The sequence below is a fragment of the Camelina sativa genome, chromosome 12, assembly GCF_030686135.1.
Source record: "Camelina sativa cultivar CO46 ecotype springtype chromosome 12, ASM3068613v1".
Lineage (NCBI taxonomy): Eukaryota > Viridiplantae > Streptophyta > Magnoliopsida > Brassicales > Brassicaceae > Camelina > Camelina sativa.
In genome coordinates this window covers 536,998-564,979 of record NC_141891.1, presented here as the reverse complement: position 1 = coordinate 564,979, position 27,982 = coordinate 536,998, and the positions used below count along the sequence as shown (strand labels likewise).

Here is a 27,982-nt window from a genome sequence, read left to right as displayed (position 1 = left end):
TTTTCTATTTTTGTTTTTGTTTCGTTGGGTTTGTATGATATTATTTGGCAAAGAAATATAGTCCACATTAGAAAACTATGATATAACAATGTGTGCCCGTAATTACTAAGGAAATTTCAGTGGGGGATTTGGTTTGTAATTGATGGGCTTTTAATGTAACTAATTGTAAAACGGGCCGGAGTCAATAGAAATGTCTTTTAATGGCAACAAAGCCACAGTTTACTGAGCCTAACAAGTTTTAAGAGAATGGGCTTCTTAAAGAATTTTTACACTTGTGCAACAAAGGCGTAGAAAACTCTGTTGGGTTCTAGTTTTAGCGCAAGTCCACGAAAATAGCGACCACGTGACAAGCCAACAAAGTTGACAAGTGGATAAGCGTTTAAGCACGTGAGCGTCTCGACTCTCGATCCCCGGAGTTTAACGTTAATTTTAAACTTTAAAATAATACTCCTACAGCTACAGTATACAATAACACGTTGTTCAACTTGTATTACGAAAAAGAAAACTAAAAAATTAATTAAATAAAAATCATAGGTTACGAGGACATGAAAAGTTGTGACCCGCTTGCTCCGCCGAGTCCGAGGGAGACTCCCCACGTGAATACCTCGTGGACCGCACGTTCGCTCCCTTAATTCAAGGTCTTTTATAATCATATCACAAAAATATGTATCAATGTAATTTTATGTTACAAAACGATAGCTAAATTATGTAACAAAAATAAAAATAATCATCGTGCTACACTGTTACTGATAGTATTTGCCATCATTTTTCTTCTAATTGATTATATACTGCCTGATTTACGTCATTCAGTACATATTTACTCGACAAACTAATTCTAATTATAATCATTATTTCAAAGAAAAAGATAATTAATCCAATTAGTTTAACAGTACTCTCTTAAAAGCAGTTCAAACCATTGAAAAGTTTAAGATAACGTAATCTTAACGTCCCCAACATTAAGTATTGAAACACGTTAAATCATTTTAAAATTGACGACGAGAGAGGGGACTGGGGAATTAAAAACAAGAAAGCTGGGAGAAGCTGCAACTGCAAGGATATGAACAGTGCACTAGTAGTAGTAGTATAATACTACCACAACAGTACTATTTGAAACTTCATTAAACATTAACGAAATCTGAGCCGTCGCTTTTTGTTTCTTTGTCTCTTCGTCGTGAAAAGAAGGAAGATTCCTAGGTGTGAGATGTACCACCTATTTATTTAATTAAATTACTTTAACATTATTAGTGTGTATCTTTGTTTTTATTCAAAGTATAATTTTTATTAAGATTTAAATAACATAAAGAGATTAAATAACATTATATTGACCCAAAAAAGAGAAGTATTCTTAGACATAATTCGACTTAAGTTACAACACTAAAATTAACAACATACAGAACAGAACTGTTATCCTATTTAATTTATGAAAAAAGAGTATTTACAACATTTTTTTATTTTTGTTTTCACGACTAGACGTTTAATTAATCAGTGTCGTTTTCAGAAATCTTAGCTGTATATATATGGCAGAGAGCTCACACGCGTGGAAATGAGTTTGTCTCAATGTTTACGTACAAAAGTTATATCTTAATTAATTATTTTCCTTGTTTGTAGCTTTGTGTAGTTCGTACATCGTCCAAACCTCAAAATTTCTAAACAATTGGTTCGAGAACAAGCATTCGCACGTGCGTAAGGAGTTTTGTACGTGGGAAAGAAGCCTCGAGAATGAACAAAAAACTAAGATTAGATTTTGATTCAACTTCAGGTTTCCAACCCCATATATAAATATATATAGCTATAAATATTGGTTGTGTATTACGTACACACATCGCAATCCTCCACTTATATGCGTTACATAAAAAATATCTAAAATGCATGGACCGTCTTGCACTTGACCCATATATAGAGTATTTTTATATGTACAATTGTACATAATTAACATGCAGATACATGTCGACGTTTCAACGTGAATTATTGGTTTTGATTGGAAACAAAACAAAAGTGATCATAAATGATATAATGATTTTGTAGTTATGCAAATTTGAAAGAAATAGTATAGTTATCTGTAGTCGTTTATCTTCAGGTATATCATAAAAGGAATCTATCAAACTTATGATTAGGAAACAATCAAAATTCTTCCACGGTTTTGCAAATCAAGTTCGTTTCTTCAATTTCACTTTTTTATAGTTCCTATGTTATACTTATCGTTTTGCAACTCAAAAAAAAATCTGTATAAGGCATAATTTTTTATGGATAGTGGTTTTTTCTTTTTCTTTGCATTGTGCTTATTCCCTGTACGTAATTTAATTATATGTGTCTTGATTTCTTGATACCAGACAAAGAGCAATGAAACCCACGTACGTACCCAATAATTCCGCGTAACCTAATAGTATTATTGCCAAGTTGTCAAAAATAATATAAATAAAATCTTAGGCGTAGGAAGAAAATCAAAAATGTATTAAGAATATCTCTCTATTAGGAAGATGCTAAATTTTAATTAAGAAGAAATTGTATGGATGAGAAGGAAACACACGTGGGAGAGAGAGGAAGAGGTCAATTCGGCGGAGACAGGAAAGGGACGGCGGCCCACGGCGGAAGGAGACGTTGTTAGGGGAAGTTTCCGACAAGAACAGCTTGCATGCACGGTGGCCCACGTGCTCCGTACCCACCACCGTCGCGCGTGTTCTTCTTGATAGCTACTCATCTCTCATCTCTCTCTCATTGTTTAAGCGCGTGTGTTTACTGTATGTTCCTACGCGCGTCTGTCAGTGTCTTGTCTATATATACAGGCAGTTCTGCTTGTAGGTTGGTTTGAATGTAATTTAGGTGTGTATGAATGAATGTGCACGTATCCGTATCGTTTTTTTTTTTGTTTTTTTTTCTAATCTTCTTTTAATGTTTATTTAAAATACATGATCATTTAAGACGCAAGTACTAGTTTACTACCTCGTAGCTAATATTCAAATACGAGATTTAGTAATTTACGATGTGTTGCAGCGTTGTTCTATACTGATTGATGCACTTGTCAGCTATAAGATACATAGTCTTTAAAATAAGTGGCTTCCGAGAAAGACACAAACTATAAATTACTAAGGTTTCAATTAGTAAGTTATGAAATCGCGGGAATAATGGAATGATTCTGCAACTTCGTCAAAGGAAAAATGTCATCACCTTGTGAGTCTTAAAAATAAAAATACATGTTCTTTTGTACATATATGTATTCCATTTTGATCGCATATTTTTGTTTTCTCCTATCCAATGGCCGGTGTTAATTGAAGTTCTAATGCTTTGAAAAAAACGAAGAGTATTAGACTATTGTTCAAGTAGTCAAGTTGTTAGTTAATGTGTTACATACTAGACTAAAGCCAAACATATCGCCCAAATAAACAACCACTCTTTACGTTTCATTAAAAGTCTAAACTCATGATTTGTTTTAAGTTATGGGTAATAGTGAGCAAGAATAAAACAAATTGAAAAGATTAATAAGAAAACTAGTTAAAGCAATGAACACAAAATCCGAAGAGTGAGGGGAGTGAGTGAAGGCAGTCCACGTAGCTGGAGAGAGAGAATAGAGAAGAGCACGTGAGTGGCACGTTTCTTGTGTAAGACTTGTTGTGGTAATGTTGGTGCAGTGTGTCACAGAAACATGAAACCCAGACTTTGTTTTTAATTTCAGGCGAAGGTCCATTTCTCCATGTTATACATATCAATCTCTTAAATATATTAGCAACAAAAAATAATAATAACTAGAAATCTCCACAGCCTCTTAATTTTGTTTAAGAATTTTTTCTTTTTCCTTTCATTATAATCTAAGGTATCCGTTATAAAAAAAAAAATTTGCACTGAAGAAAGTAGATGGATATGAATATAGACCAAACGGTTCAATTCGGCCACAGTTCAAAAGGGACCACATTTGTCATGAAAATATTACACCAATAGAAAACAAAATTTTAAAGTCTCTCATCTATTCTCACTTTCCCGTTCCCGTGCACTCTGAGAATTCCCCCAAATTAATTCCGACAATAATGAAAATAATAGGTCACGTGCATTTACATGAACATGATCAGTCCATATTTAATGCACAGACATAACTTAATACTACTAGTATGACTCTCTTTTTTCATGATTCGTTTCATATTATGAATTTACTACTACTATTACATCAAGAAAGAACTCGGAGGAAAAAAATTCAATTCGTTAGCAACGTAGAAATTTCCATAGAACTAAAAAAAACATTACAAATTCCCCTCACCAAAAAAGAAAAAAAACTGTATATTTACATATTCTTAACAAAGTTATTACTCAATTCTCTTCTTCATCTCCCTCCCCCCAATTCGACCGAACCCCAAAAAAAAGAAAAGAAAAGAAGAACATCCCCGTCTTATGTATAAAAATAACATAGATACATACATACATTTTTTTAAAAATATAGTAGAAAAATACAAAAAAAAAAATAGACCCCCAAGGAAAATCGGACTGACCCTTTTAGATTTTGATTGATGTTCAAAAGAATCTGCTGTTTCTAAACTTTTCATAATTTGCCTTCAGGAACTTCTTTTATACTCATATCAACCATCTCTATTGTACTGAATCCTCCATCCTCTACTGATCCGATCGTAGACTGCGAATCTAACCCTGACCCCGCTTGTATCTCCTTAAACATTGCCATGACTTGTACCATTGTTGGTCGTCTCCACGCCCGATCATCCAGACACGCAACCGCAACTTTTAAATGCTGTAAAAGCTCGATCTCTAACGCTGGATCTTCCTTCATTAGCTCCGGATCAAACACGTCGCTTATCCGCAGTTTCGCATGCTGTTTCACCCATCCGACAAGGTTATTATCTCCGAAATCAGGTGAATCCGTTGGTCTTTTACCCGTGAGTAGCTCCAGTAAGACCACACCGTAACTGTACACGTCTCCTTTTGTTGAACACCTGAAACTTTGGTAATACTCAGGAGGTACGTAACCTGGTGTACCCGCTAATGTACTGACGCTTAAATGAGTATCCATCGCGCTCATCAGCCTTGCCATGCCGAAATCTGAAACCCTAGCTTCCAAGTTTTCGTCAAGCAACACGTTACTAGATTTCATATCTCTGTGGATGATATGAGGACTGCAGTTATGGTGAAGAAAAGCAAGTCCTCTAGCTGATCCAATTGCGATCTTCCGCCGAGTAGACCAGTTTAGTTTCACACCAGCTTTCTTGGGGTCATGCAAAACATCTTCCAAACTCCCATACTTCATGAACTCATACACAAGAAGCCTCTCGTCTCCAACCTTACAGTAACCAAGAAGCGGAACAAGGTTTCTATGTTTGATCTTTCCAATCGTTTCCATCTCAGCCATGAACTCTCTATCACCTTGACCACTAACGTGAATAAGTTTCTTGATAGCCACCGCGCTTCCATCTTTCAAAATCGCTTTGTAAACATCTCCAAACCCACCTGATCCAATCAAGCTATCGTTATGGAAACCGTTAGTAGCCTGAAGAAGATCAGCAAAGGTAAGTTTCCTCAACGGCTTCTCGAAAGCAGCAAGATTGATACTCAATGCTTCTTTCACACCCGTCAGCTTCCAATTCGTGTTGTTAGCAGTTCTATCACCAGAGTTACCATTCCCTTCAGCGTACATCTCCAACTCAGCTTCTTTCTTTCTCCGTCTCTTCCTCATCTCTCTACCAACAAGTATCAACCCGAATATACACACGAAAGAGAACAACAACCCCATCGCTACACTACCCGCAAGAGACGTCGTTCTCCTCCCATGAGATCTCTGATGGTGTGCATACCCTTCTGCGTTAGCCGGATCACACCGCGGAAGCGGATAACCACAGAGACCAGAATTGTTATAAAACTTAACCGGCGGAAAAGTCTCGAACTGACCCATCTCAGGAATCGGACCGGATAAATTATTATTCGACAAATCAATCTCCGTAAGCATAGTAAGCGCAGACATAGCCGGAGGGATCCTCCCATCGAGGTTATTACTTGAAAGATCAAGAATGTTTAAACCTCTGAGATCACCTACCTCGTCAGGAATCGAACCGGATATAAAATTATGACCCAAATTGAGAATAAACAGATAAGGCATCGAACCAATCTCCTTTGGTATGTAACCAGACAACTTGTTATACGACATGTCCAGAAACATCATCGAACCGTTGTTATCAAACGTAGGCGAAGTGTGACCTCCATAGACTCTGGTGAAATTACAAGGGTTCCTAATCGAAACCCGGTTAAGCTGCTCCGGTCTAATTCCTTGAAACTCAAGCAAATTACCAGCTCCGTGACACTCTTTCTTCATCCCATCGTTTTTAATATAAACATACCTCTTCCCGGCGATGAAATTCGCAGCGATTTTACCGGATTGTTTGAACATCTCAGCAGGGATGGTTCCGTTGAAGGAATTGGTGTTGAGATCGAGCCAGATTAAGCTTCTGCAGTCACCGAGCTCAGCCGGGATGTTCCCATAGAATGAATTGTTGCTTAGCTTGAGGATAGCGAGATTCTCTAACCGGCCGATCCATTTCGGGATTTGACCGGTTAACCGGTTATTCGACAGAGAAATCCAATTCAGATTGGTACAGTTACTTAAACCGGAAGGGATTTCACCGGTTAAGTCGTTGAAGTCGAGGATGAGAGTCTCTAACGACTTGACATTCATGAGCTCTTGAGGGATCTCTCCTTGTAACATATTCAGCCATAGCTTCAGATCTCGAAGCTTTAACAGAGACCCTAAGCTCGACGGGATTGTCCCCGAGAGGTAATTGAAGCTCAGATGAAGCGAAACGAGCTCGGAACAGTTGCTTAACGTCGGTGGGATCTTCCCGGTAAAGCCATTGTTCTGAAGGTAAAGCTCCTGGAGTGTGCTTTTAGGGTTCCGGCAGAGATTAGGAAGAATCGAGCCGGAGAAATTGTTGGAGCTGAGATCTAATGTTCGCAACGAAGCGGAGAGATTCGTAAGAGACTCCGGTAATTCGCCGGAGAACTCGTTGAAGGACAGATCGAGTACTTTGAGTCCTCTCATCTTAAGTAACGTATCCATCGGTAACTCGCCGGAGAAGTTGTTACTCGACAAGACGAGTGACTCCAGAAGTGGACAAGAACCGAAGAAGGGAGGAACCGTACCGTGGAAATCGTTTCCAGAGAGATCGAGTCCAGTGAGTGTATCACACGCGCCGGAGAGAAACTCAGGGATCTCGCCGGTGAATTTGTTCTCAGCCAGAGAGAGGTACTGTAGGCTTTTGAGCGGTAGCGAAGGGATTGGTCCGGCGAATTGGTTACCGGAGACGTTCAACGACTTGAGCTCTAAACAAGTAGAGATAGCGCGGGAGAAATCGCCGGTTAATTTGTTACCGGAGATGTCGAGATGTTGAAGAGCAGAGCAGTCTCCGAGGAAAGGGATCCCAGTTGAGAAATTGTTGGAAGAGACATCGAGAAACTCGAGATTTACGCAACGAGAGACATCAACGTCACCACTGATTTTGTTTCCGCTAATCGCAAAGTGCTTCAACTCTCCACACCCATCGGAGAGAACGTAACCGACGACGTTAGCTCCAGAGAGTGAATTCGAAGAAAGATCCAAAACTTCCAAGCTGTTTAGCTTCAACCCACCTGAAACTTTCCCGGGGAAATCGAGTGTGTTTGAGGAGACGTTGAGGTATTTTAGACCGGAGCAAGCACCAAGGCTTGTTAGAGTCGTTACAGGACCAGAAAGAGAGTTTCTTGATAGATCTAAACTGGTTAAAGAAGCAGAGCATTTGAAGGCAGTGATGGAGCCGTTGATGTGTGTGTTTGAGAGAAACAGAGACTCTAATCCAGTGAGAGACATAAGAGATGAAGCCACTGCACTGAATCCGACGTTGAGAGTCTTTGAACTGAGATCAATCGAAGTGACTTTGTCGTCTCTGCAAGTAACGCCATCGAAAGTACACGGGTTTTTGTTGGAAGACCAGTCTGGGAGAAGGTTCTTGTCAGGAAGAACGTTTTTGAAGCTTATAAGCTGATGGATTTCTCTGTATAAAGACTGAGATGGTGAGGCTTGATATGAAAGAGAGAAGAAGAAGGAGAAGAAGAAGAGAGTTGTTACAGAGAGAAAGAAGCTTGGAAAAGTCTTCATTCTCAGATTTTTTTTAGAGATAAAAGGTGTTGAAGTAGAGAAGATGAAAGGGGGGAGGGGGAATCTAGGGTTTTGGTTCCACCATTAGAGATGGGAAGTGGAAGCTTTAGAGAGAGAGAGAGAGAGAGATTTAGAAGAAAAGCTTAAAAGAGAGGAGAGAGAGAGAAGAGAGTCAAAAGACAGAAGCAGGAAGATGGAAGAAGGTATTTATCAAATGGTGAAGGGAAGAGTGGTCACAGCTGTGCACTCACATGCCATGTTACCTCTTCTTCTGATTATTATTATTATTATTAAAATATAGTATTAATTTTTCAATTTCGATTACAGATACAAACAAATAATACTACTTTTAATTATTGTATGTGTTAAAAAACAATTTAATTAATGCAAGAGGATACATAAATGTATAAAAATATAATAGCATCACAAAATCCTTAATCTCTAGCTTTTCTTTTAAATATAAGTTTTAAGTTAAAGAAATGAGGTATTTGTCTGTACATGCAAGGTGTTTTAATTAACGTGAGATTAGGGGATGGGATCAAGTCTTCCACAAGCTATATAATCCTACTTACCCTTTTAAAATTCGTCATAGACTTTGTTGAATTATTATTTGTATACTAGTATAATTAACCACAACTACCTGTATCTTCTCATATTTTAAAAGTACAACTCTTATCTTATTTTTGGTATGTAAAAAAACTAGCGATTTTTCAAGATAAATCGCTTTTATTTTATTTTTCTTCTTGCTTGGTTGGAGAGGGAGATCTTGATCGGTGAATTATTGCACCCTATGCACTCACTGTCACCCAATATGCAAAAACTTTTGATTCTGATATAAAGATGCCAGCAACTAACTAATTTTTGAACATTTATGGACTAATGGTTAAGTAGTTCAGTAGAAATGGAACATAGTATAAGAATCTAAATTCCCTTTTATAATGATACTCATATAAAACAAGATTTTGGGCATTGAATGTGATGGTTAGAAAAAGGAGTTCAAATTTTACTTCTAATGTTTTTAGGTAAAATTATAAATAGTTTTTACATGAAATTCACACCAACCACAAACATATCACATTAACAACACACTCGTCTCTTGTTCACTCGCACTTCTTCTGTCTGGAAGAAAAAATAAAAATAAAAGTGGAGGAGAGATTATTGTCTCTCTAGCTTTTTTACAAAAGAGAAAGAAAGAAAGAAAGAAAAAACGAGCGTACGTGTGAGCGACGATTGGGACATGAGTGTCAATTAATGGGCAGATTCCATCTCTTTTAAAATAATCATTAATTTTGTTATAACCAGACTTGTATTATCAGTTTTAGCTTAAATTATTTCCCAACTAATTAATTAATTAATTAATCTTTCTCTCTTTTACTTTTAGACTGCTTTCTTTTTCTCTCTGGTGGTTACATAGACGGATAGACCAAACTTGAGCCTTTTTCTATTATTTTTTATTTTGTTCCTCTGCCGCAGTTTTATAGATATTTCGTAATTACGTACAAAATTCTACGTGCATACATGGTTATATAACAAATAAGACAATATTATTTCTAGCCTAATCACTCAGGTATATGAAAATGATATTCCTTGTGTGATAGATACAAAAGTACAAAACTTTAGTATATTTCAATGATTAAGATGTAGTATTAATCACTCGGGTTTTAGACTTTTTAGTATTTATGTATTTTATTTTCTGTGTGTTGTTATTATAGCAAAACTCAACTGATAAAAGGTGCACTTTATACACATAGTTTTTTGGGTAATAGGAACTTGACTACTTGAGTAGTAAACTTTATAATTAAATTCGACATATGCCACTGTCACTTTAACTCTTCTAGAGAGATTGGTTTCAGGTCTCAACTTTCAACGAATACTACGCTACGCACTTAAAATTATAGAGAGAATGACATATGTGTACGTAACTATCTATTGCAACTGTTAACACTTTTTTTTTTGGAAGGATTGTATAAGTACACTGAACAAAAAAAATAACGACCTGATATAATACTATATTTGTACAATTTACAAACTGAATGGAAAAAAAAAAGTATGTTTAGTGATGTATTAATATCGTATATATATCTCATAATAGAAGATTGTAATTCCTATAATGTCATCATAGTCCAGCAAAACGCCAAGAGTGCAATGATTCTATCTTCAAAAAAGGGACGAAACTGTCCTCTCTCCCCCACACTGATTTATAAGCGCTCGTGTGACAAAACGTCCAAACCGCTAACTCTTCGCGCGTCAGACACACCCGAACGTTGAAAACGGCGTCGTTGGGGTACAATGAGCCAAAACTACGACCTGTGTAACACGCGCTCATGGAGGTAGAGTGTGATTGGTGTGAATGCGTGGTCTATCTAAAATTCTAAAGTGGTGACTAACACAGACGTTCGTAAATGTTAGGGGGACGAGTGTGGGTAGTAGTACACTGTACGAGATGGACCCCCAAACGGTCTGATGAAACCAATCCCAGCCGTTGATGTCATCTCAACGGTTCAGGATTGAACCTGGTAAATTTGCTATTTTCTTTCTTTCTACGGTGTAAATGAATCTAATGAAGAAGCAGAAAACCATATCTAACGAGTAAATCTAGAGTGACGAAGTTGCACTTCCTCCTATGCTGCAAATACCAAATCTACCCTGTGTATTATTGTTCGTGGGACCTAATAAAGGGTAAATAAGTCATTCGGTTGCTCTTCAGGAGTTATTTACCACCCTATAACATAATCCTCTCTACTTCTTTTTTTCTTTTACTTTTACTTTTTTTTTTGTTACTGACAAATTCCTGTTTTTATTTTTAACTACTGACACATGTATCTCATTCTTTTTCTTTCCTGCTATTGGTAGAGTTAAATATTTATAAAATGTCAGCTGATTATTTTTACCGAAGTATACGGGACCCACTTGACGATAATTTTCCTTAATGGGCCCTACTCCTGAATGGGCTTTCATCTCTTTCTTTCAATATATTTATTTCCAATTAAAAATAAAACAAACTAAAAAAAATGAAAAAAATAAATCAGCAAAACATAAAATGGAACAAATAATCGTATGAAAGATGATGATGCAGTGTAGTTGTGGTTCCCCACAGAGCTGAGAAACTACACGTGCTCATGTCCAGGTTGATGACGTGTCTTCATTTCACACGTTGATATGTCGTCTTTTGACCATCACCTCTCTCTTTCCCCAATTCTGGTTTTTTCTTCATTATTTTATGTATCAAACAATTTACTTTCTCATTAATTAAAATTTTATTTTATTTAATTTCATTTAAAACAATACTCCTATAATACTAGTACTAATACTTTTGAATGAGTTCTCCAAACTGTTTTTTAAGTGGTTTAGTTTTTTTTTTTCCTTAGTACTGATGCATATTTAATTTTTAAAAAATTAATTAAATTTAGTATGATCTTTGTCTTGAAATTAATTTAAAAGCCAGCTTTATTTGAGTACTTTTAATGGTTTCCAGATACTCCTGAAACGCGTGACAACTCGAAACGTCGCATATTTGTTTGTTCCTAATTATTTGAACATTTTCAGCTTTAAATTATCTTTTAATTTTGGATTTTCATCTCTTGTTTGTTTAACAAGGTTATAATATTGTTTGTAATATGAGAAGCCTGTTGAAATATTCGTATACAATACTTACATAGTTCCATTGTCAAACTAAAACGGAATTAAAATGTACTTTGTACCGATTAGTAGTAGATCACGAGCTAAACAAAATTTATTTTAAAATGGTTGATCGTAAAGTCCACAAGTTTTATATTACCATGATCTTTACATGCGCTTTCAATTCCCTTTCCCATTACAAAATATCTTTTGTAGAATAATAATTAAAATCAAATGAACTAAAAGCTAAATCCAAATAGTTGTGTGGGCGAGCTAATGAGTGGTGGTTGATTAGACAACAACAACAACAACAACAATAATAATAAGAACGAATTGCAAAGTTATGAGACAATTATGCGGCCATCTCTCTGCTCTACCTTTCCTTTCTTTTTTTTTCTCCTAGCTTTTTGCTTGTACAACAAATATTCAGTTATTGTTTTCTATAGAATTTTGAATATTTTTGTTCGGTTGTGTTAACTCCAAAATAATCATATAAGAGACTCCTAAAAAAAAAAAAAATGAAGCGATGAGAGACGATCAAGAGTTATTGAATTACTGATGACTAGTGTAGTCGTGTGGTGTCTTGCGAGATCACTTCGATTCTTCCACACATGATTAAGAATATTCAAAAAAGGTAAAAGAAAGATAATTTTGCAAGTGTATTTTCCTTCCACTATTTTTTTGTGCTCCTCGAAAGAAGAATGAGGGAATAATTACTATTAGTCATATTTTTCGAGTTTGAATAGAGCTGCATATCAAAAATGAGGGAATCATCAAAATACATTATTATTATTTACGGATATTTATAACGTATATAAATAAGAAAGAAAAAAAAAGAACAAATTGTCCACGACAAATGTGTGAGTCTATATAGTGGTAAATCATACTCCCTCTATATCAGAATAGATGATGTTGTAGGATTTTATTTTGTATCAGAATAGATGATTTTCTATATACTTTTATCAATTAATGCTAAGAAATTGCAAAGTTTAAGAATCATTAAATGAAAATTTAAGAGTTTGATAAAATATTATTGGTTAATAATTATAAAAATATATTATTAGAAAATAATAATACACTTATTGTTAAATAATAAATATTTTTCTTGATTCATGTAAAAATCTTAAAACATCATCTATTATGATAGAGAGGGAGTAGTATACAATAATGAAAATCATAACATCTTGATAATATTTGTAATGATGGTAAACAATAATAAAACATATTTTCCTAAAGTGTAATTAATCTCAATGCGTCGTATATATATATATATATATATATGTAGTTGTAGTTGGACCGAAGTATAAAAATTATTGATCAATCATTATATTGTAGTAATGAAATGGCCGTACAACCCCAAATTATGAATATCTTAACTGTTCTATGATATGATTACTTATTAACATCATAACCTTTGACCGCCATTCTTATTGTAATTAGCTGGCTTAATTATTTATTATTTTAAATCTTATATATATAGGAAAAATTAGCATCATTATGAATTTAGTGTTTTTTGTAAATTTTTACGTGAAAACGTGCTAAATGGATATCTTGTATGTTTATTGAAAATTCAAATATATTACAAAGTTATACTTTTAACCTAATTTCAAAATTATACGTGAAGTTCCAATGCAACGTAATGATGATGATCAGCACGGTCTTATAGTTCTTTAGATCAGAATCTATTTTAATTAAGTTTTTTTTTTTTAAATGAACCATTTCATTACATATATAGAACATGGGGAGTTCTGCAACTTAGCTATTTAAAATAGGAGGAATCACGTTTGTTTTGCACGTATAATCTTCCAAATCCTTATCTCTTAAGCCGGTCGTATTAATCAAAATTATGTAGTTACGCTCTATCTGCTTTTGTTCTATAATTTTTTTTTTCTTTTTTTTTTTTTTTGTTACATTGTATAAACAACAAATGTCAACAACCTACAAATAAACCCCACGAAGGACCCACGTTTGTAGGGTTAACAAGGCAGCGATGCATTAAACGAAATATATATAATATTTTAGTCGACGTATGATTAGAAAAATTAACATATTTAATTAATCATTGTATTTTTTTAGCTGGATTTATCAATTGGCCATTGCCTATTGCTATGTTAAGTTAGTTAAATAGTAGTATAAGATATATACTTCAAATTACAATTATGAAAATACGTAGAAAAAAATACTTGATGTACTTGGAAATTTAAAAGGTCTTTGTTTTTGGTCAATAGAGACCTACTACTGTATAATGGAGTGGGCGTCCTTTCAAACGAAAATGATAATAAAGTTCCAAGCTGTTTCCAGCAAAAACATCTATGATCTACCACCTAATTGTTAGGCCAGTTTAGAATTTCGTACGAAAATCATACTGTATTATAGATCCCCAAAACCGCCATGCATAGTCAACACCTGTGTACAGTAGTACTTCAGGTTCTCGAATTATTATACATTCGGAGATGTTTAGATTGAATAAAATTTCGCCGTCATAAACCAGCTTCAACTAACGTATGCATACATATTCCACGTAATGCCATCGATAACTATAGTTTTTTTTTAATATAGTAATCGATTGAGTAGTAGTTTACATCAGAACGGGATAATTCGTGTGGGCTTCCATCCAATAACGGGAATTATAATTTATAAATATAAAGTGTGGCATATTATTCTCTGTCCTTCTTTCAAAACAAACAAATCAAACGTCAAGAAATAACAGACGCACGTGCGAGAGGGGAGAGGATCCCGTTTTAGCACACCACACGTAAGCAAAAGCAAGGAAGCTGTTGTTTTCGGGCGTTAAGACTTTCCCGTTTCGGTTACCTCCCACACGCAACGACCTCTTCAACACTGAGCTTTACACGTGTGCATTCCCCCGTTTCTTTAAATAAGAGACGTCATATATTAAGAAAAGAAAAATGAAATATTTAATTTTTGAAAAATAAAACCCTTAAAACCCGGCGATCAGCGGGGGTGAGTCCATGTGCTTTGAGATTATTCATAATAGAGAGATTGATTTTATATGGGTTGATGACATTGTCAAAGTTAAGATTACGTAAAGTCCATGATATCTCCAAACATTAAATGCTATAGATATATTAGCATTCAAGTAACCAAACCATTGTTTATATAAATAATTCCCTTCATTTTTGAATGCAGATATTTCTTTTAGTACTGACTGTATGATAAAAATAAAAAGAAACCTCATGGACCCAGAGAATAAATATTTTTACGTTACAAATACAAATACCTACAAAAGTTGATATTGCAGGTGACAGTAATAAATCATAAAAGGACAAAATTTTATAAAACTGAGATTTTATTATCAGTCGTATGGGTGGATGATGATGTTTCTTTTATGAAGGCAAAAAACAAAGTTGCAAAATGCCAAGGCCAAAAAGAAAAGATTAACCAAAATATAAATAGTGCAGAAAAACCCAAAAAAAAAAAAAGGCTCTGTAAAATTATAGTTCAGTAGATTAAATAATTTAAACACTTTGATTTTTTTTGTTTATAAAATATCCCATTTGATACTCTCTACCTGTTTTGTATCTGAGTTTCTTGTTTTTGTTTCTATGTCAATGCGATCATTTCTCTCTTTATTTCTTTCTTCTACTACACCTTCTCATCAGATTCGGTTGTTTCAGATAGTTTCTGTGACTTGGTTATGGGAATAGAGAGGCTACGACGCTCTTTACCGCCCGGTTTAGAAGATGCATTACCGTACCAGATCATACCAAGGATGGCAATGAGCATTCCAAGTACTACTTGTATGTTTAAACCTTCCTTGCCGAAGAAAGTGAATCCCAAAACCAAAACCAGAATTGTCTTCATGTGACCAAGTACTTGGAAAGACACCGCCGTGAATCTTCCGATACAGATGAATTGGCTGAGATTGGTCCCCACCGCGATACTGCACGAAAGTATCAAGAAGAACTGCCCCCCAAAAATAAAACAGGGTTAGATAAATTAAGCTTAGGTAAGAAGACAAATCAAACAGAGTATAATAATTAAGAGCCTATAACTGGTTGGTTATCATCAGTTGTTGAAAACTGAACAAAATGCAAACTGGTATGACTACTAGTACTGCACTATGTTCCAACCAACTCATCACTCTGTTTTGGATCATAAGAGACTTTAACTTATGCAAAATGGTATGAATACTACAGTACCACTATGTTCCAACCACCTCATCATCACTATGTTTTGGATCATAAGAGACTTTAACTTTATAAAGAAAGAGAGGAGAAACTTTACCAGAGAAACAAATGAAAAGTTGAATGCATCTACTCTCTGGTTAGTTAACCAGTAGTCTAGAAATGGTCCGACCAACAACAATGATGCAGCTTGTACTGGAGCAGTATGTGCCAGTAAATTGAAAGAACCGAGCGAATATTTCCGCTGTAGATAATGTACATACTGCCAATAAAAAAAAAAAAAAAAAATGAAGTAACAATTATTAGACTTGAGATTTCAATTTCGGGTTTACAAGCTAAATCTGATCATAAACAACATATGTGTGGGATGAGGATCAGAATTGCAAGGGTGGATTTGACCAAGATCTTGAGTCATAGGACTTACGTATTGCTGAAGGGCGGTGCTCCAGACAGCAATAGCGGCAGCGAGAAAGCCGTTGAAATTAACACTAACATCGGTGACAGTACAGACGGCAACACCAGCAAGAACTAACAAAATGCTGAGCTTTGTATCTCTAGAATACCTGACATTGTCAAGAACAACTTCAAGAAGACAAGAAACCGGGATCATACTCAGCTTCGCAATCTGCCAAAAAATCCCCACCCTACAGTCAGTCATCTTCCGGAAACAGAAAAAAAAAAACTAAAGAAAGGAAACACGCAATAGAGAGAGGACAGACCTGGTAGAAACCAACAGAATTCCACATGAGACTAACGTTCATGCCAACGATAGAGAAGTTAGCGAACAAAACGAATTTGAAAAGATCAGGCCAAGGAAGCTGAGAAGGTTGGATATAACCAAGCCATGTCAAGAAAGTGGTCAACAATGTGGTTGTTCCGAAATGCAAACCGGTTAATGTAGTAGCTGTTTGTTGTAAAAAGAGATTTAGAAAAACAGATCAGATCAGTGTTGTGTTGGAAACAAGTCAACAACAGCGTTGACTATATGGGGAAGAAGAAGAAGAATGAAGAAGAAGACTGACCGAAACTAAAACCATAAGTAGCCATTAAAGCTTTGTTAACGAGGATGATTCCAACGGAAGTAACAACATTGAATAGCCATGATGCAATGTCTAATGCCGCTTTTTGATCCGTCTTGCTTGTTGCTGTCATCTTTTTATATTGTTTATGTTCAATCTCCAGATCTCTGTAGATTTCAATCTTCTTCAAATTAGAGCTAGCTAAAACAAACTCATCGAGTAAATAACAATAGATCTTAATGATCAATCCAGGGCAATCGGAAAAAAAGAGGAAACCGAACTTTTTAAGCTGTTTCTGGATCGAGCTTCCACGATCTTAAAAAAAAATGGTTTAGATCCAGAAGAAGAAGATGGAAATCCCAAAGGAATCGATAGCTCTTACTCTAAAATTACAAATCAGATCCAATACTCTGATACGACCACATTACAATGAATTACAATCCAGGAATTTGAGAATTAGGGACACTAATAAACCAAACAAGTTTATTGGAAAAGAAGGTCTATTGAAGTAAAAACAGAGAAATGAATTTTACCAGATGACGGAGAGAAGAAGACGAGCACCACGGCGGTTACAGATACTGCCGAGGCGGCGTCTTACGGCGACGCGGACGGAGGAAGACGAAGAAGTCTACCCAAAGGACTAATTCAACATGAAATTGAAAGAGAGAAACAAACTATGGAATTTTGAGTGATATTATTTTTTTTTTTTTCTCTCTTCCGTTTTTTTATTTATAATTATTTTTAAAAAAAATTTATTTTCAGTTAGAGACTTTCCTCAGAGAGTCTCCCTTCTTGCCATTTAAAAGCGACGCCATGGTGAAGAATCTTTTTCTCTCTTTTCAAATATATAAATATTTTCCCTTAATTTCTTCAAAAACTTTCTTACAAGATTTCTTTTTTTGTTTTTGTTTTATGACTCAGTTTATTTCTTTTTGTTTAATTAGTGTGAGGGCACGACACGACTAAACTTAGATCTAACTGGGGGAATAAATTAACATGTAATTTGAATTCCTATTTCTTTTTTTTCTTTTTTTTCAATTATTGTAATGTAGTATATTTTTCTTTATTTTATGAATGTTGGATCTAACTCCTATGTTTCGTGGGCTATGTAACACTCGTCGAATATTCGTTAGAGCGTCAAAAACGTCTTTCAATATTGAGAAGAACAAAACAATACGCAAAACTTAACTCTTAACGTACGCGTTTCTGTTGAATTTTTCAAACTAAACTTTATTTTTTATAGTATTTTTAAAACTTTTTTGTTTGGTTTTTGTGTGATTTAATTTGTCAGGGTAAAACTTAACATTCATATTTTCATACCAAATTTTTCTTTGTCAAGGTTAATTTCTTAATTAATATACAGTTTCAGACGTGCTTATACATGGGCCTCTTGACGGAAAAACATGCCACATGAGTTATATGACCTTGACAGGACAGTTAACAACGTCATATCACACAACTGCCAAAAAAAACACACAAGATACATACATACACAACTTATTGTTTATAATCTAATCATTCATACAACTAGCACAACCTTCATTCTGTTTTCTCGGAAGTTATATTATTGTCTCGTGGGTTGGTCGTTTATAGTTTTTTACTGTCCAAGTTGTCGGACTCGTTTTCTTCGTACTCAGCAATACCCAAAATACATCCCGAATATAAAATCGCTCGCTGGTTCCTCTATTACGTCGGGACGTCGGGTATTTAGTAAATAAAGCAATACTGTAATTATTTTGGCTATTGTAAAACATTGATACTATATGTTTTTTACTTTTAAGGAAAACATAAAAAAGAAAAGAAAGAGAGGAGAGAATCTAGAAAAGTGGTAGAGTATGGGAGATGGAAATGAGAGAGGAGTATGGAAGTGAAAAGGCGTGACCGATTTTATAATCGACAAAAGGACAAGGCAAAGGAGAAAGGGGGACAACACGATAAATAAAATAACAAGACACAGGTTCCGTTTGGTTTTAGATCCTCAACAGAACAGACTACTTTTCTTTTGAATTTTCTTTCTATATTTATTTTAAAACATATTACAATATAAAGATGTGTGACATGTCGTTATTTTAAAACATGATCCTCAAAAAAAAAAAAAAAAAAAAGATGTGTGTATTTCTTATTGTCGTTATTCGATGCTTTTCATGTGAACTGTTTTTCTTTTTCAGGGTAAGGTTTCAGTTAGATACATTATTAGGCGATATTATCATAGATTCATCATACTTAGTTGTATAGTAGAAATATTTTTACTCGGATAGTCATCATCAGGATATATACATGTTTTATGAAAATTATTGGATCCAAAATCAAGAAGTGCTAATTGATTTCCTAAAGTTTCTGTCAAAATGATTATCATAGATCAGAGGCTTTTTAGATTCTGTCATTATCTACTTACACTTATTTTTAGACTGAATTTGATATACTACACTTAATCAGACTATGATTTGTCGACAAAAGAAACTATGATTGATCCTTTGAAAAAACTGAAATGATTTGCATCCAAGTGTACTAGTGTTTGATTCCCTATTGAATAAATCATATAAAACCAAGACCCATGACCATGAAAATGATTTTTGAAAATGACGTCGTACTGGTACTTGACAAAACAAAATCAATTTGAGAGAGAGGAGACACTTGCGAGAAAATGAATTCAAAACCTTACATTATGGCGAAAGAAACTCATAGTATGACTTTTGCTATATCTTCAAATTAATTCGTTTTTTGACACTTTATTTTCCCTTACTAGTACGTCAAAGTGCGAAGCAGCATTTAGCATATAATCCGTTTCGAAAAATATCATATATTTTTTTTTTATAGATTTTTTCTTAATTAGTAGTTTAACTTTAATCACTCACAACACCACATAATCATGGGCTTGTAAAATTGTGTAGGTACTAATGATATATTATTCTGTCAATAATTAATAATCTCTATTTAATTTAGAAGTATCAATATTTTGTAAACATTTTAACCAGAAAAAGACAATGATGTAAAATACACTGTAATTCAATATATTAGTTAGAAACATTTTAATAGACTATCAAATAAAATACATTCTATATAATTTAGCTTTTAACATGATATGATGATTATAATAGACTGAGTTGTGTTTGTGTAGTATATTGGGTCTTATCCCACAGTGCGCGCTAAGATAAACCTAGTGGACTTAGCTCAAATTAATGGGCTAATTGTTGGGCCCAAATACAAACCGACCGCAAATCTCTAATGACGGTTTTAGCCCTGAAAAACTTTTGAAAAAACGATGAAGTATATGGAAAAGCCAATGGAGGGAGAAATTTATTGTCCACCATTATTTTCATTTTCATCGAAAATATTCCCGCCTTGCTGCTCTCTCTTTCTGCTCACGAGTTTTTTTTTTTTTTTTCCTTGATTCGTCGGTCTCTTCTCGAAGATCTTCGTCTGCTAGCTCCGTCTTCTATCGTCTAGTAAGATTTTTATCCCGCGTCTCTAACTAATTTAGGTCAGTGATTTTATAAAACCTTGTCAATCAATCTCTCTGAGGTTTTTTTGAATTTTGCGATTTATGTGCTTATCTTCACTTTAATCTCCACCAATTCGTTCATCTGTTGCTTGATTTGAGATGAAACCGTAAGATTTTCTGATCTAGATTGTGATTATTGTTCTCAATTTGAATTTATTCATGTCTGATTGATTTTTCATGCTAAGGATTTTGGTTCGGTTGGATCATCGAGTTTTCGAAGGATTTCTAGGGTTCCGATCTCCATGACTCGGAGGTCTTCTTTTTTTTTTCCTTGAATCTTCATAAAATCGTTTGAGGAACTTTGTAATTTGACTATAGCTGTCTTTGTTTATCTCAAATTCGAATCTAATTAGTCTCTAAGTTTCGTTCGGTATTGGATATAAGTCGAGATTTGAAACGCGTTGTGAGTTTCTGGGTTTAGATCTGGATTTTGAATGTTTTCTTCTTAAATTTTTTTACGACTGTAAAATCGTGTTTGCTTAACAAAACTGAATTTGTTTGTATGATTAATTGAGCTTGTTTCTAAGTTCGTTCGATCCGATACGCACTTGGATTTCTAGGGTTTCAATCTATATGATATAGGTAGTTTTTTTTGCTATGAAATCTCTGTGAACGGAACGATTTGACTCTTTTGAGTTTTGATACCGAATTCTTCTTTTTCAGAATGGCTCGAAAGAGGACTAAAACTGCAACTGAGCCCTCAAAGGAGATCAAAGAGAAAGGAAGATTCACCAGAGCCAACAAGTGTATGAAAACAACTACTAAAAAATCCCATGATTCTGGTAAAAGCTTATTGAACCTTTTCAATTATATTCACTTGATCCTCTTCCACTGCATCTCAGTCTGAATTGTTATCGACGATTTGGTGGCGTTGTAATTGGGGTATTCATCTATCAGGAAAGAATACTAGTGGAAAAGAGGAGAAGTCCCCTTCTAAATGTTCAGCTGAGTCTCCATCTTCTCTGGATCAAAAGCTGCTACATACCCCAGACCGAGCTCAAAAAGTACCTGTCCTTGATCTCCATTCGTGCAAAGAGGTTCCAAGTTCTGGAAAAATGAAGTTGCAGCTCTTTCCTTTGGATCTTCGTACCCGTGAAGGTTTGGAAAAGGTAAAGCTTTAAGATCTGACCATAAGACTTGCAATAAGTATTTATTCTAGTTAAGAGTTTCATCTTTGTTATTTTTTTGTTACTTCATAGGACGGCTTTCACCCATACTTGGAACTCACTCTTAGCTCACGGAAGAAGATTTCTTCAGTACTTCAACACATTCACAGTAAGTGGGGCAGCTCAGAGATTGCCCTGGGAGATCCCACGTTGTACCCATATGATAAACCACTACTTGCTTCTGGTCATAAATGGATAGCAAACAGCAACATCACTACCGGTGCTGTCTATGAAGCTATTGGAGCTCCACCACTTTTTCGCTTAAGGTTTGCATCTATTTCCGTTCAAAGAAACTTTCTGAGCGTAGCCGCGTAATATGAATATAATTCGTGTTGTTTCGTTAGGTATGGGTGGTCTTCTGACATTGAGCATAAAACCCACGAACCGCCATGTCCTTCAACTCCGGGTATTGCTTGTTTTCAAAACGAAGAACTACATAACAATGGTAATAAGGTAGAGGGTGCCAGTTTTACTGGAAAGCAGATGCTTGGTTTAGACAACCCAATTACAATGCTGTCCTCTTCAAATCAAGTGACTGCCATGCCTCCCTCGGAAAACATACCTACCGATGAACAAGTTGAGTCAAAGGTATGCTTGGTAAAATTTTTGTTTTTCTCTTGCTTTAAACTCAAATCTTATACAACAGTTTGCCAGGAATCATGAGTCATGACTACTTTTGTTTAACCAGGATAACAAGATACACGATGAGTCTGGCCCGACATTGTTATTCTGGGATGATGGATTGACAAGTTTAAGTATTGGTGGCTTGCTATCAGAAGTATCATTGAAGGGAAACTTTGGGAATCACAGTAAAAGTTCAAACGCAACTCTCTGGGAAGACAATCTTACAAACATAAGCATTGGGGGTCTGTTTTCCGAGGCTTCTTTACAAGATAGATGCAATATTAAACACCAACAAGAACCAGCTCATTATAATAACAATGGTCAGTCAAGTGGAAGTATCGGAGGCTTTCTTTCTGAAGCATCACCAGTAGGAGAAGGAAAGATAAGTGACTGTAGCAAAACATGGGAAACAAAGAGAGCTATCCAACAAGCACCATTACCTCTAATATCTGATTCATTAAATGCTTTCCTCGACAACCAAACAGATCGCCCTCGAATACCATGCTCTGATATTCCTCCTGAGCCGTCACACTTGTCTATATTCGATGCAGAAGATACATGTCATGCATTTTCATTCCGAAAGCGTACAACAACCTCACCGAAGGTTCACGAGCAGGTTAATAACGTTTCTTATGTTATGCGGTGTTTTCATGTTTTTTTATTTTTTTCTTCTGCAAGCATTTCTAGTATCACTACTGTCAGAAGTTTTTAGAACTTGCAACTCATGATAATGAGATTTGAATATTTGGTAGGTAAATGGAAAAGCTGAGAAGGAGCAACAGAAAGATGACTCAAAACCTGCAAAACCATTATTTGGTTCCACGGTGTTTAATCAGGACAGCAGCCTCGGATTTTCAGGAATCAAGTGGGTACGTGAGTTTTATTTCTTTCCAATTTTCTGGTCTCTTTGCTTCACATTTCTCTAAGCACATATGTTTGCTGCATACGTACCTAATGGAAACCCCACGTTCTAACGACATGAGCTGGGCCAATAAGTTGAGATTAGTTTACCATTTAGATTTGGAATATTTGACATGAGATTTCTTAAACGCAGGCGGAGTCACGGGGACCATTTGATTTCGGTTTATCTTCATCGCGAAAGTTTACTAATGGAGACAGTGTAAGCTTCGGTGCTGTGGTAAAAGATTTGCAGGAAATGGAGCCTTTAGAAGAGAAAACAAAAATTCAAAAGTCTCCATTAGAAGAGAAATGGAGCTGAAACACATGAACAATATTCCACAGGTACAACAAATCAATGCATTCCAAATATAAAAACAAGTCTCAAAATATCTGGAACCGTTTATTCTAGAACTCCTTTCTGATACAACAAATTGTCACAAAAACTCTTTCTGCGTGTTTTGATTGACAGGGAAAGGTAAATTACTAAACATGTTTCCATAGGACCAGAAGATCCTTTAAAAAATAGACGAATTGGTCTCTATCCAACAGAAGAGCAAGTATAGTGATGTAGATGTCTCTCTACTGAACAAATCATCAGTGTGTAAATATAATATACTCTTTGATCTGTCTGTTTCACCTTACTATCTTTTTCCATCTTTCTTCTACTCTCTCAAGAAAGCAACAGATTGTCAATAATATTGCACACGTTTGAAAGCTTCAAACTAACTATTTTGTTACCAGGCTCACCTGTCTTGATTTTCCATCAGTTTGGTAGTGCTAGATAAGTTTCTACTTCCTCACGTGTACGTTCAAAAAACAGAATCACAGCAAAAATCAATGATTCAATCCAATGAAATAACCAAGCTCTGATTTAATTACTCTCTTCATTAAACCCTCTCATAGAAGAGCAAGCTAGCTTCAGCACCAAGAACATCACTCTCTGAAACTCTGCTAACTTCTGAATCAGATATACTAAACCATCTCAATTCCTCACATTCTTCTTCTTCTTCTTCTTCTTCTTCTTGTGATGCAACTCTCACACTTCTATAAACTGTATAGTGCCCGCTTCCCGTTATACCAAAATGTTCCACCACCGTTACAAGCCTGTACAGGTTGTCGCTGTTTCTTGATGCTTCTGCCTTTTGGTACTTTGACGACATCTGAATCCCTTCTACTTTGTTTAATCCTATTGGAGATGGTGCGAACAAGGAGAGGTCCAAGACCAGTGGGAAGGCGATATGTCCCTGTACAGATAAAATTGATATTAGAACGAACAGTAACTAGGACTCGAGACATGAAATGTAGACAAGGTAAAGAGTAGCAAGGACTCTACCGTTAGTTTGTAGGATTCTCCATACATGTTAAATGAAGCGCGTTGCACTTGAATGCATAGAAGCTGTAACAATTTAGCTAGAGAGAGTCAAATGGGAGTCAGAAAGAAAAGTGATTATACTGGATTCAACTTTCTCGGGTTTCAAACACTTACTACCTAGTCTAGCTTCATTGAGTAAGTAAATACCTTTGGGAAACGGGAGATGATTAACTGCTTCAGTATATGAGAATAGCTATTTGACCAAGGCATTCTTTCAAGAAAATGAGAAGTTTTACAGTCGCATTGGTCATCTCCGCCACAGTTCCTGAGCTTTTCTATATCTGTCTGATTGAAACCAATTCAAATACACACGGGTCAGATAAGAGATGTAAAGCAAGTGCAAAGGAAAGGTACAACAACGAGTAAAGCTGAGTAAACTTAACTACCTCAGGTGCTCCTATCACAGATAGATATTTCAGTGCAGCACCATGCCAGCATCTATGGCAGAAGAAGTTTTCAACTTTCTCAGTGTCGAGAAACTTCTTCAAGCAATTCTCTAAAGTGCATCCAAACATCTAAAGAGCATCCCAAAAGTACAAATCACTTGAGAAATGTTATAAATCTGTAGAAGTTTCAATATCACAATAGTAAATCAATATAGCAATAAGAGAATGAACCTTCCATAACATACAATGTTGGAACCACCACTATGGAGTAAAGGAGAAAGAGGCAGAGTATGAAAAAACTGAAACTCCAACGAAATCTGCAAAGAAAAAAAACATGAAAATCAAATGACTATTGAACAAATAGCAAGAGCCACTTTACTGGCGAGATGTAATCCTAAATACCTGAGAGGAACAAGTTCGGCACATCAAGGTACTACCAAGAATACCATCAAATGGTCCACGCAAATGTTTATGCCATCTCTTGAGCTCCATCAAACCATGGAGGCCTTCACTAGGAGCAAGCATTCTCAAGTTGCGAGAAAAAAGTATATCTGATAAATTACTACTTTGGAGAGGACGATAACAAAAAACAATCTCTTGTTGCAAAGAAGATATAAGATGAAGAAGGGCTTCTGCTGCATCCTATGTTTCAAACAAAGATCATTAGCTCATATACGACCAACTTGAGTTATATCTCTATCCTTTGGTCTAATAGTATAAACAAAAACTAAACCTGTTGGCTAGTCAAATTGAAATTTCTGGCATAATCTGTCAAGGCCAGCATAACTTCACGAGGGTTAGATACAGATCGTCTTCTTCCAACTGTACAGAGCTCTGAGGTGGTAACAAAAGGCTTACTCATGTAACTATCATAACCATGTCTCAACTCAAAAAAAACACAGTGGCATAGAGGAAAACTTACCTTGTAACAAGGCAGACAAAGCAAAGGTAAGAGGAAAGTGTTGGTCCATCTCTCCAGTTACAGTATCTCTCGCATCCTCTATCACCCATTCAAGAAAACTCCGGAAATCTTTGCAGCTCGCCAGAGCCTGAAAAGGTCAAATTTTTACAAATCCTAATTGTGCAAATTCAATCGATCAAACCATAGCCATCAGTAATTTTTTGTTACCTGTAAGATGACGTTGAGGAAACAGTTATTGCCGAGATTTTGCAGACCAGGTACGAGGAAAGCATCGTCTTTTTCTGAAGCGGAGAAGAGTTTGAGGTTGCGGAATCGACCGTCTTTAAGGGCGAATATGAAACCAGCAACACCGAGTATAGTAGTAGTAGCCAAAGACAAATGCGAAACCCAATTGTTTGAAACCTTAAATTTATCTGTCAGGATACATACGATCGCTCTTGTATCGGAAGAACCCCTAAGGGACACCATACTCAATTAAACAGAGTTGAACTCCCTCGCTTTGGTCTCTCTCTATATATATATCAGTGGGACTAATCCGACTATATGAACTTCCGACTTGTTTCTGATTCGCCTGAATCTATCCCGATCGATAAGACAAGGTCGGCGGACAGAATACCAATACAATTAGGTCCGGTTTAGTTCGCACGAATGATTTCATATTATATAGTTTACTAATTTCTTTTTACAATTACTAAAATTATGTATTCAAATTGACATTTTAAGTGATTTGTGTAAAAATTACAAATCCTATGTTTAGGTGGGATTTGAAAGAATTTTCCTATAAATCATATCAACTTCCCTAAAATATACAAAAATTCCAAATTTCTTAAATATCATCAAATCCTCCAAAATCATTGTTTCAATACATTCCCTTAGTTTTTAAGTCAAGGCATTAGTTTTTTATGGCATTAATAAACTCTTTAGAGTCTATTAGACTTTTAATTGGGTGAAAACATGATTAATACGCCTTAGAGACGTCATGTAACCATTGAATGTTACAATATGAATTCAGAATCCAATAAACGAAACTCTTTTTCATTATAAACGTACAAAGAACATGGAAACAAGTAACAATAGATCTACTCATCTTTCAACATTGACTATTAAGTAAAATGACAAGAAACAACGAAAGAACTCTTCATCCAATATCCAGCAAAAGGGATGGGATGAAGCTATCACCATTGGCCAAGAAATCACCTGCAAAATAGACAGAGAAAAGGAGACGAGATAATATACAAGAATAGCAAATCAAATCAGACAAATTAATCAATGGAATGAATAAAGATCTCAGACATCCAAGGAAGGATAAAGCTGCATTAGCTCTCAAGCCCGGCGAAAGGCGAAAGCTTTAGGCGGCCACTGCGAATGTTTTGAGAAACAAGCCTTAACATTTATCATCATTGATCTTTCTCTTCAAGACAAAAAAAAAAACAAAAACTTTGAAAACAATAGATAGGTTTCAGACATCCAAGGAAGGATAAAGCTGCATTAGCTCTCAAGCCTGGCGAAAGGCGAAAGCTTTAGGCGGCCACTGCGAATGTTTTGAGAAACAAGCCTTCATATTATCCTCATTAACCATAAACAACAAAACAAAACCCAAACTCAGTAATTAAAACAAGTGGTCTCAGACATCCAAGGAAGGATAAAACATCATAAGCTCTCAAGCCTGGCGAAAGGCGAAAGCTTTAGGCGGCCACTGCGAATGTTTTGAGAAACAAGCCTTAAAGTTTATCCTCATCGACCAAAACAAAAACAATTGGAGCTAAAACAGAGCTGTGTTTCCCATCTTATAATGATCAGCAAGAAACCAAATTAAGACTGCTGACAAAGTGACAGATGGATTAAGATATTAAGGGACTTTGTTCAATCCTATTAAGCACTAAGAGAAATCAAATTCTGCTAATGAGACATTATAAAAAAACTCAGTCCCTAATCTAAAACCATCATAATAGAAAAACGAAGACAATGGATTAAAGAAGTTTCAGACATCCAAGGAAGGATAAAACATCATAAACTCTCAAGCCTGGCGAAAGGCGAAAGTTTTAGGCGGCCACTGCGAATGTTTTGAGAAACAAGCCTTTGGATTTATCATCATCAACCAAACCAAATCAATCTAAGAAAACAGACACCAAAACCTCTAAACGAAACCTAATCAGACAACTACATCTTAAGATCTAATACGGCGATTACAAAACCTAAACGATTACAA

At 35.5% G+C, this 27,982-nt stretch overlaps 4 protein-coding genes and 5 non-coding genes across 18 annotated transcripts; 1 reads left to right on the top strand and 8 right to left on the bottom strand.

The window, feature by feature from the left end:
• Positions 1-4,187: 4,187 nt before the first annotated feature.
• On the bottom strand, positions 4,188-8,383 carry LOC104729255 (protein BRASSINOSTEROID INSENSITIVE 1). Its single transcript, XM_010448184.3, has one exon. It carries the CDS (start codon positions 8,114-8,116, stop codon positions 4,526-4,528), a length of 3,591 nt encoding a protein of 1,196 aa, XP_010446486.2. The 5' UTR covers positions 8,117-8,383; the 3' UTR covers positions 4,188-4,525.
• Positions 8,384-15,026: 6,643 nt separating this feature from the next.
• On the bottom strand, positions 15,027-18,021 carry LOC104729254 (UDP-rhamnose/UDP-galactose transporter 4). 3 transcript variants are annotated; one of them, XM_010448181.3, is made up of 6 exons: positions 17,435-18,021; positions 16,905-17,068; positions 16,602-16,786; positions 16,307-16,507; positions 15,983-16,144; positions 15,027-15,661 (listed from the first exon to the last, which is right to left on the bottom strand). In XM_010448181.3, the coding sequence occupies exons 2-6, from the start codon at positions 17,032-17,034 to the stop codon at positions 15,341-15,343; spliced, it is 999 nt and encodes a 332-aa protein (XP_010446483.1). In that variant the 5' UTR covers positions 17,035-17,068; positions 17,435-18,021; the 3' UTR covers positions 15,027-15,340. The 3 variants fall into 3 exon arrangements, with proteins under 3 accessions (XP_010446483.1, XP_019088889.1, XP_087335176.1); XM_019233344.2 differs by having other exon boundaries at positions 16,905-17,082; positions 17,435-17,807; XM_087479050.1 differs by having other exon boundaries at positions 16,905-17,311; positions 17,435-17,787.
• Positions 18,022-20,183: 2,162 nt separating this feature from the next.
• On the top strand, positions 20,184-23,833 carry LOC104729251 (uncharacterized). 3 transcript variants are annotated; one of them, XM_010448177.2, is made up of 9 exons: positions 20,184-20,347; positions 21,067-21,185; positions 21,301-21,512; positions 21,603-21,835; positions 21,914-22,157; positions 22,258-22,809; positions 22,946-23,062; positions 23,248-23,435; positions 23,563-23,833. In XM_010448177.2, exons 2-8 carry the CDS (start codon positions 21,068-21,070, stop codon positions 23,410-23,412), a joined length of 1,641 nt encoding a protein of 546 aa, XP_010446479.1. In that variant the 5' UTR covers positions 20,184-20,347; position 21,067; the 3' UTR covers positions 23,413-23,435; positions 23,563-23,833. The 3 variants fall into 3 exon arrangements, with proteins under 3 accessions (XP_010446479.1, XP_010446478.1, XP_019088894.1); XM_010448176.2 differs by having other exon boundaries at positions 20,201-20,382; XM_019233349.2 differs by having other exon boundaries at positions 20,204-20,656.
• On the bottom strand, positions 23,365-26,463 carry LOC104729253 (ubiquitin carboxyl-terminal hydrolase 27-like). 6 transcript variants are annotated; one of them, XR_015574764.1, is made up of 9 exons: positions 25,981-26,406; positions 25,774-25,900; positions 25,585-25,685; positions 25,254-25,493; positions 25,083-25,168; positions 24,852-24,980; positions 24,613-24,750; positions 24,427-24,489; positions 23,365-24,337 (listed from the first exon to the last, which is right to left on the bottom strand). XR_015574764.1 is itself a non-coding variant. In XM_010448179.3 (9 exons), exons 1-9 carry the CDS (start codon positions 26,239-26,241, stop codon positions 23,981-23,983), a joined length of 1,488 nt encoding a protein of 495 aa, XP_010446481.1. In that variant the 5' UTR covers positions 26,242-26,463; the 3' UTR covers positions 23,365-23,980. The 6 variants fall into 6 exon arrangements, 4 of the variants coding, with proteins under 4 accessions (XP_010446481.1, XP_010446480.1, XP_087334908.1 ...); XR_015574765.1 differs by having other exon boundaries at positions 24,849-24,980; positions 25,981-26,405; XM_010448179.3 differs by having other exon boundaries at positions 25,097-25,168; positions 25,981-26,463.
• A 593-nt stretch (positions 26,464-27,056) lies between these two features.
• Positions 27,057-27,179, bottom strand: LOC147930076 (small nucleolar RNA SNORD14). The gene has a single exon (XR_015577035.1). It is a non-coding gene; the product is annotated as a small nucleolar RNA SNORD14 (small nucleolar RNA).
• A 49-nt stretch (positions 27,180-27,228) lies between these two features.
• On the bottom strand, positions 27,229-27,350 carry LOC147930075 (small nucleolar RNA SNORD14). The gene has a single exon (XR_015577152.1). It is a non-coding gene; the product is annotated as a small nucleolar RNA SNORD14 (small nucleolar RNA).
• A 43-nt stretch (positions 27,351-27,393) lies between these two features.
• Positions 27,394-27,516, bottom strand: LOC147930074 (small nucleolar RNA SNORD14). Its single transcript, XR_015577266.1, has one exon. It is a non-coding gene; the product is annotated as a small nucleolar RNA SNORD14 (small nucleolar RNA).
• Positions 27,517-27,548: 32 nt separating this feature from the next.
• LOC147930073 (small nucleolar RNA snoR99) lies at positions 27,549-27,653 on the bottom strand. The gene has a single exon (XR_015576968.1). It is a non-coding gene; the product is annotated as a small nucleolar RNA snoR99 (small nucleolar RNA).
• A 97-nt stretch (positions 27,654-27,750) lies between these two features.
• LOC147930072 (small nucleolar RNA SNORD14) lies at positions 27,751-27,873 on the bottom strand. Its single transcript, XR_015575688.1, has one exon. It is a non-coding gene; the product is annotated as a small nucleolar RNA SNORD14 (small nucleolar RNA).
• Positions 27,874-27,982: the final 109 nt, after the last annotated feature.

Coding starts and splice junctions, on each gene's coding strand:
- LOC104729255 (XM_010448184.3), bottom strand. CDS start 8,116: ATGAAGACTTTTCCAAGCTTCTTTCTCTCTGTAACAACTCTCTTCTTC.
- LOC104729251 (XM_019233349.2), top strand. Junction 21,836..21,913: donor CCACCACTTTTTCGCTTAAG/GTTTGCATCTAT, acceptor TTGTTTCGTTAG/GTATGGGTGGTCTTCTGACA. Junction 22,158..22,257: donor ATGAACAAGTTGAGTCAAAG/GTATGCTTGGTA, acceptor TTGTTTAACCAG/GATAACAAGATACACGATGA.
- LOC104729253 (XM_010448178.3), bottom strand. CDS start 26,241: ATGGTGTCCCTTAGGGGTTCTTCCGATACAAGAGCGATCGTATGTATC. Junction 25,494..25,584: donor TCAATTTGACTAGCCAACAG/GTTTAGTTTTTG, acceptor TTTGAAACATAG/GATGCAGCAGAAGCCCTTCT. Junction 24,751..24,848: donor TGATAGGAGCACCTGAGGTA/GTTAAGTTTACT, acceptor GGTTTCAATCAG/ACAGATATAGAAAAGCTCAG.
- LOC104729254 (XM_010448181.3), bottom strand. CDS start 17,034: ATGACAGCAACAAGCAAGACGGATCAAAAAGCGGCATTAGACATTGCA. Junction 16,787..16,904: donor TACTTATGGTTTTAGTTTCG/GTCAGTCTTCTT, acceptor TACAACAAACAG/CTACTACATTAACCGGTTTG. Junction 16,508..16,601: donor ATTCTGTTGGTTTCTACCAG/GTCTGTCCTCTC, acceptor ATTTTTTGGCAG/ATTGCGAAGCTGAGTATGAT.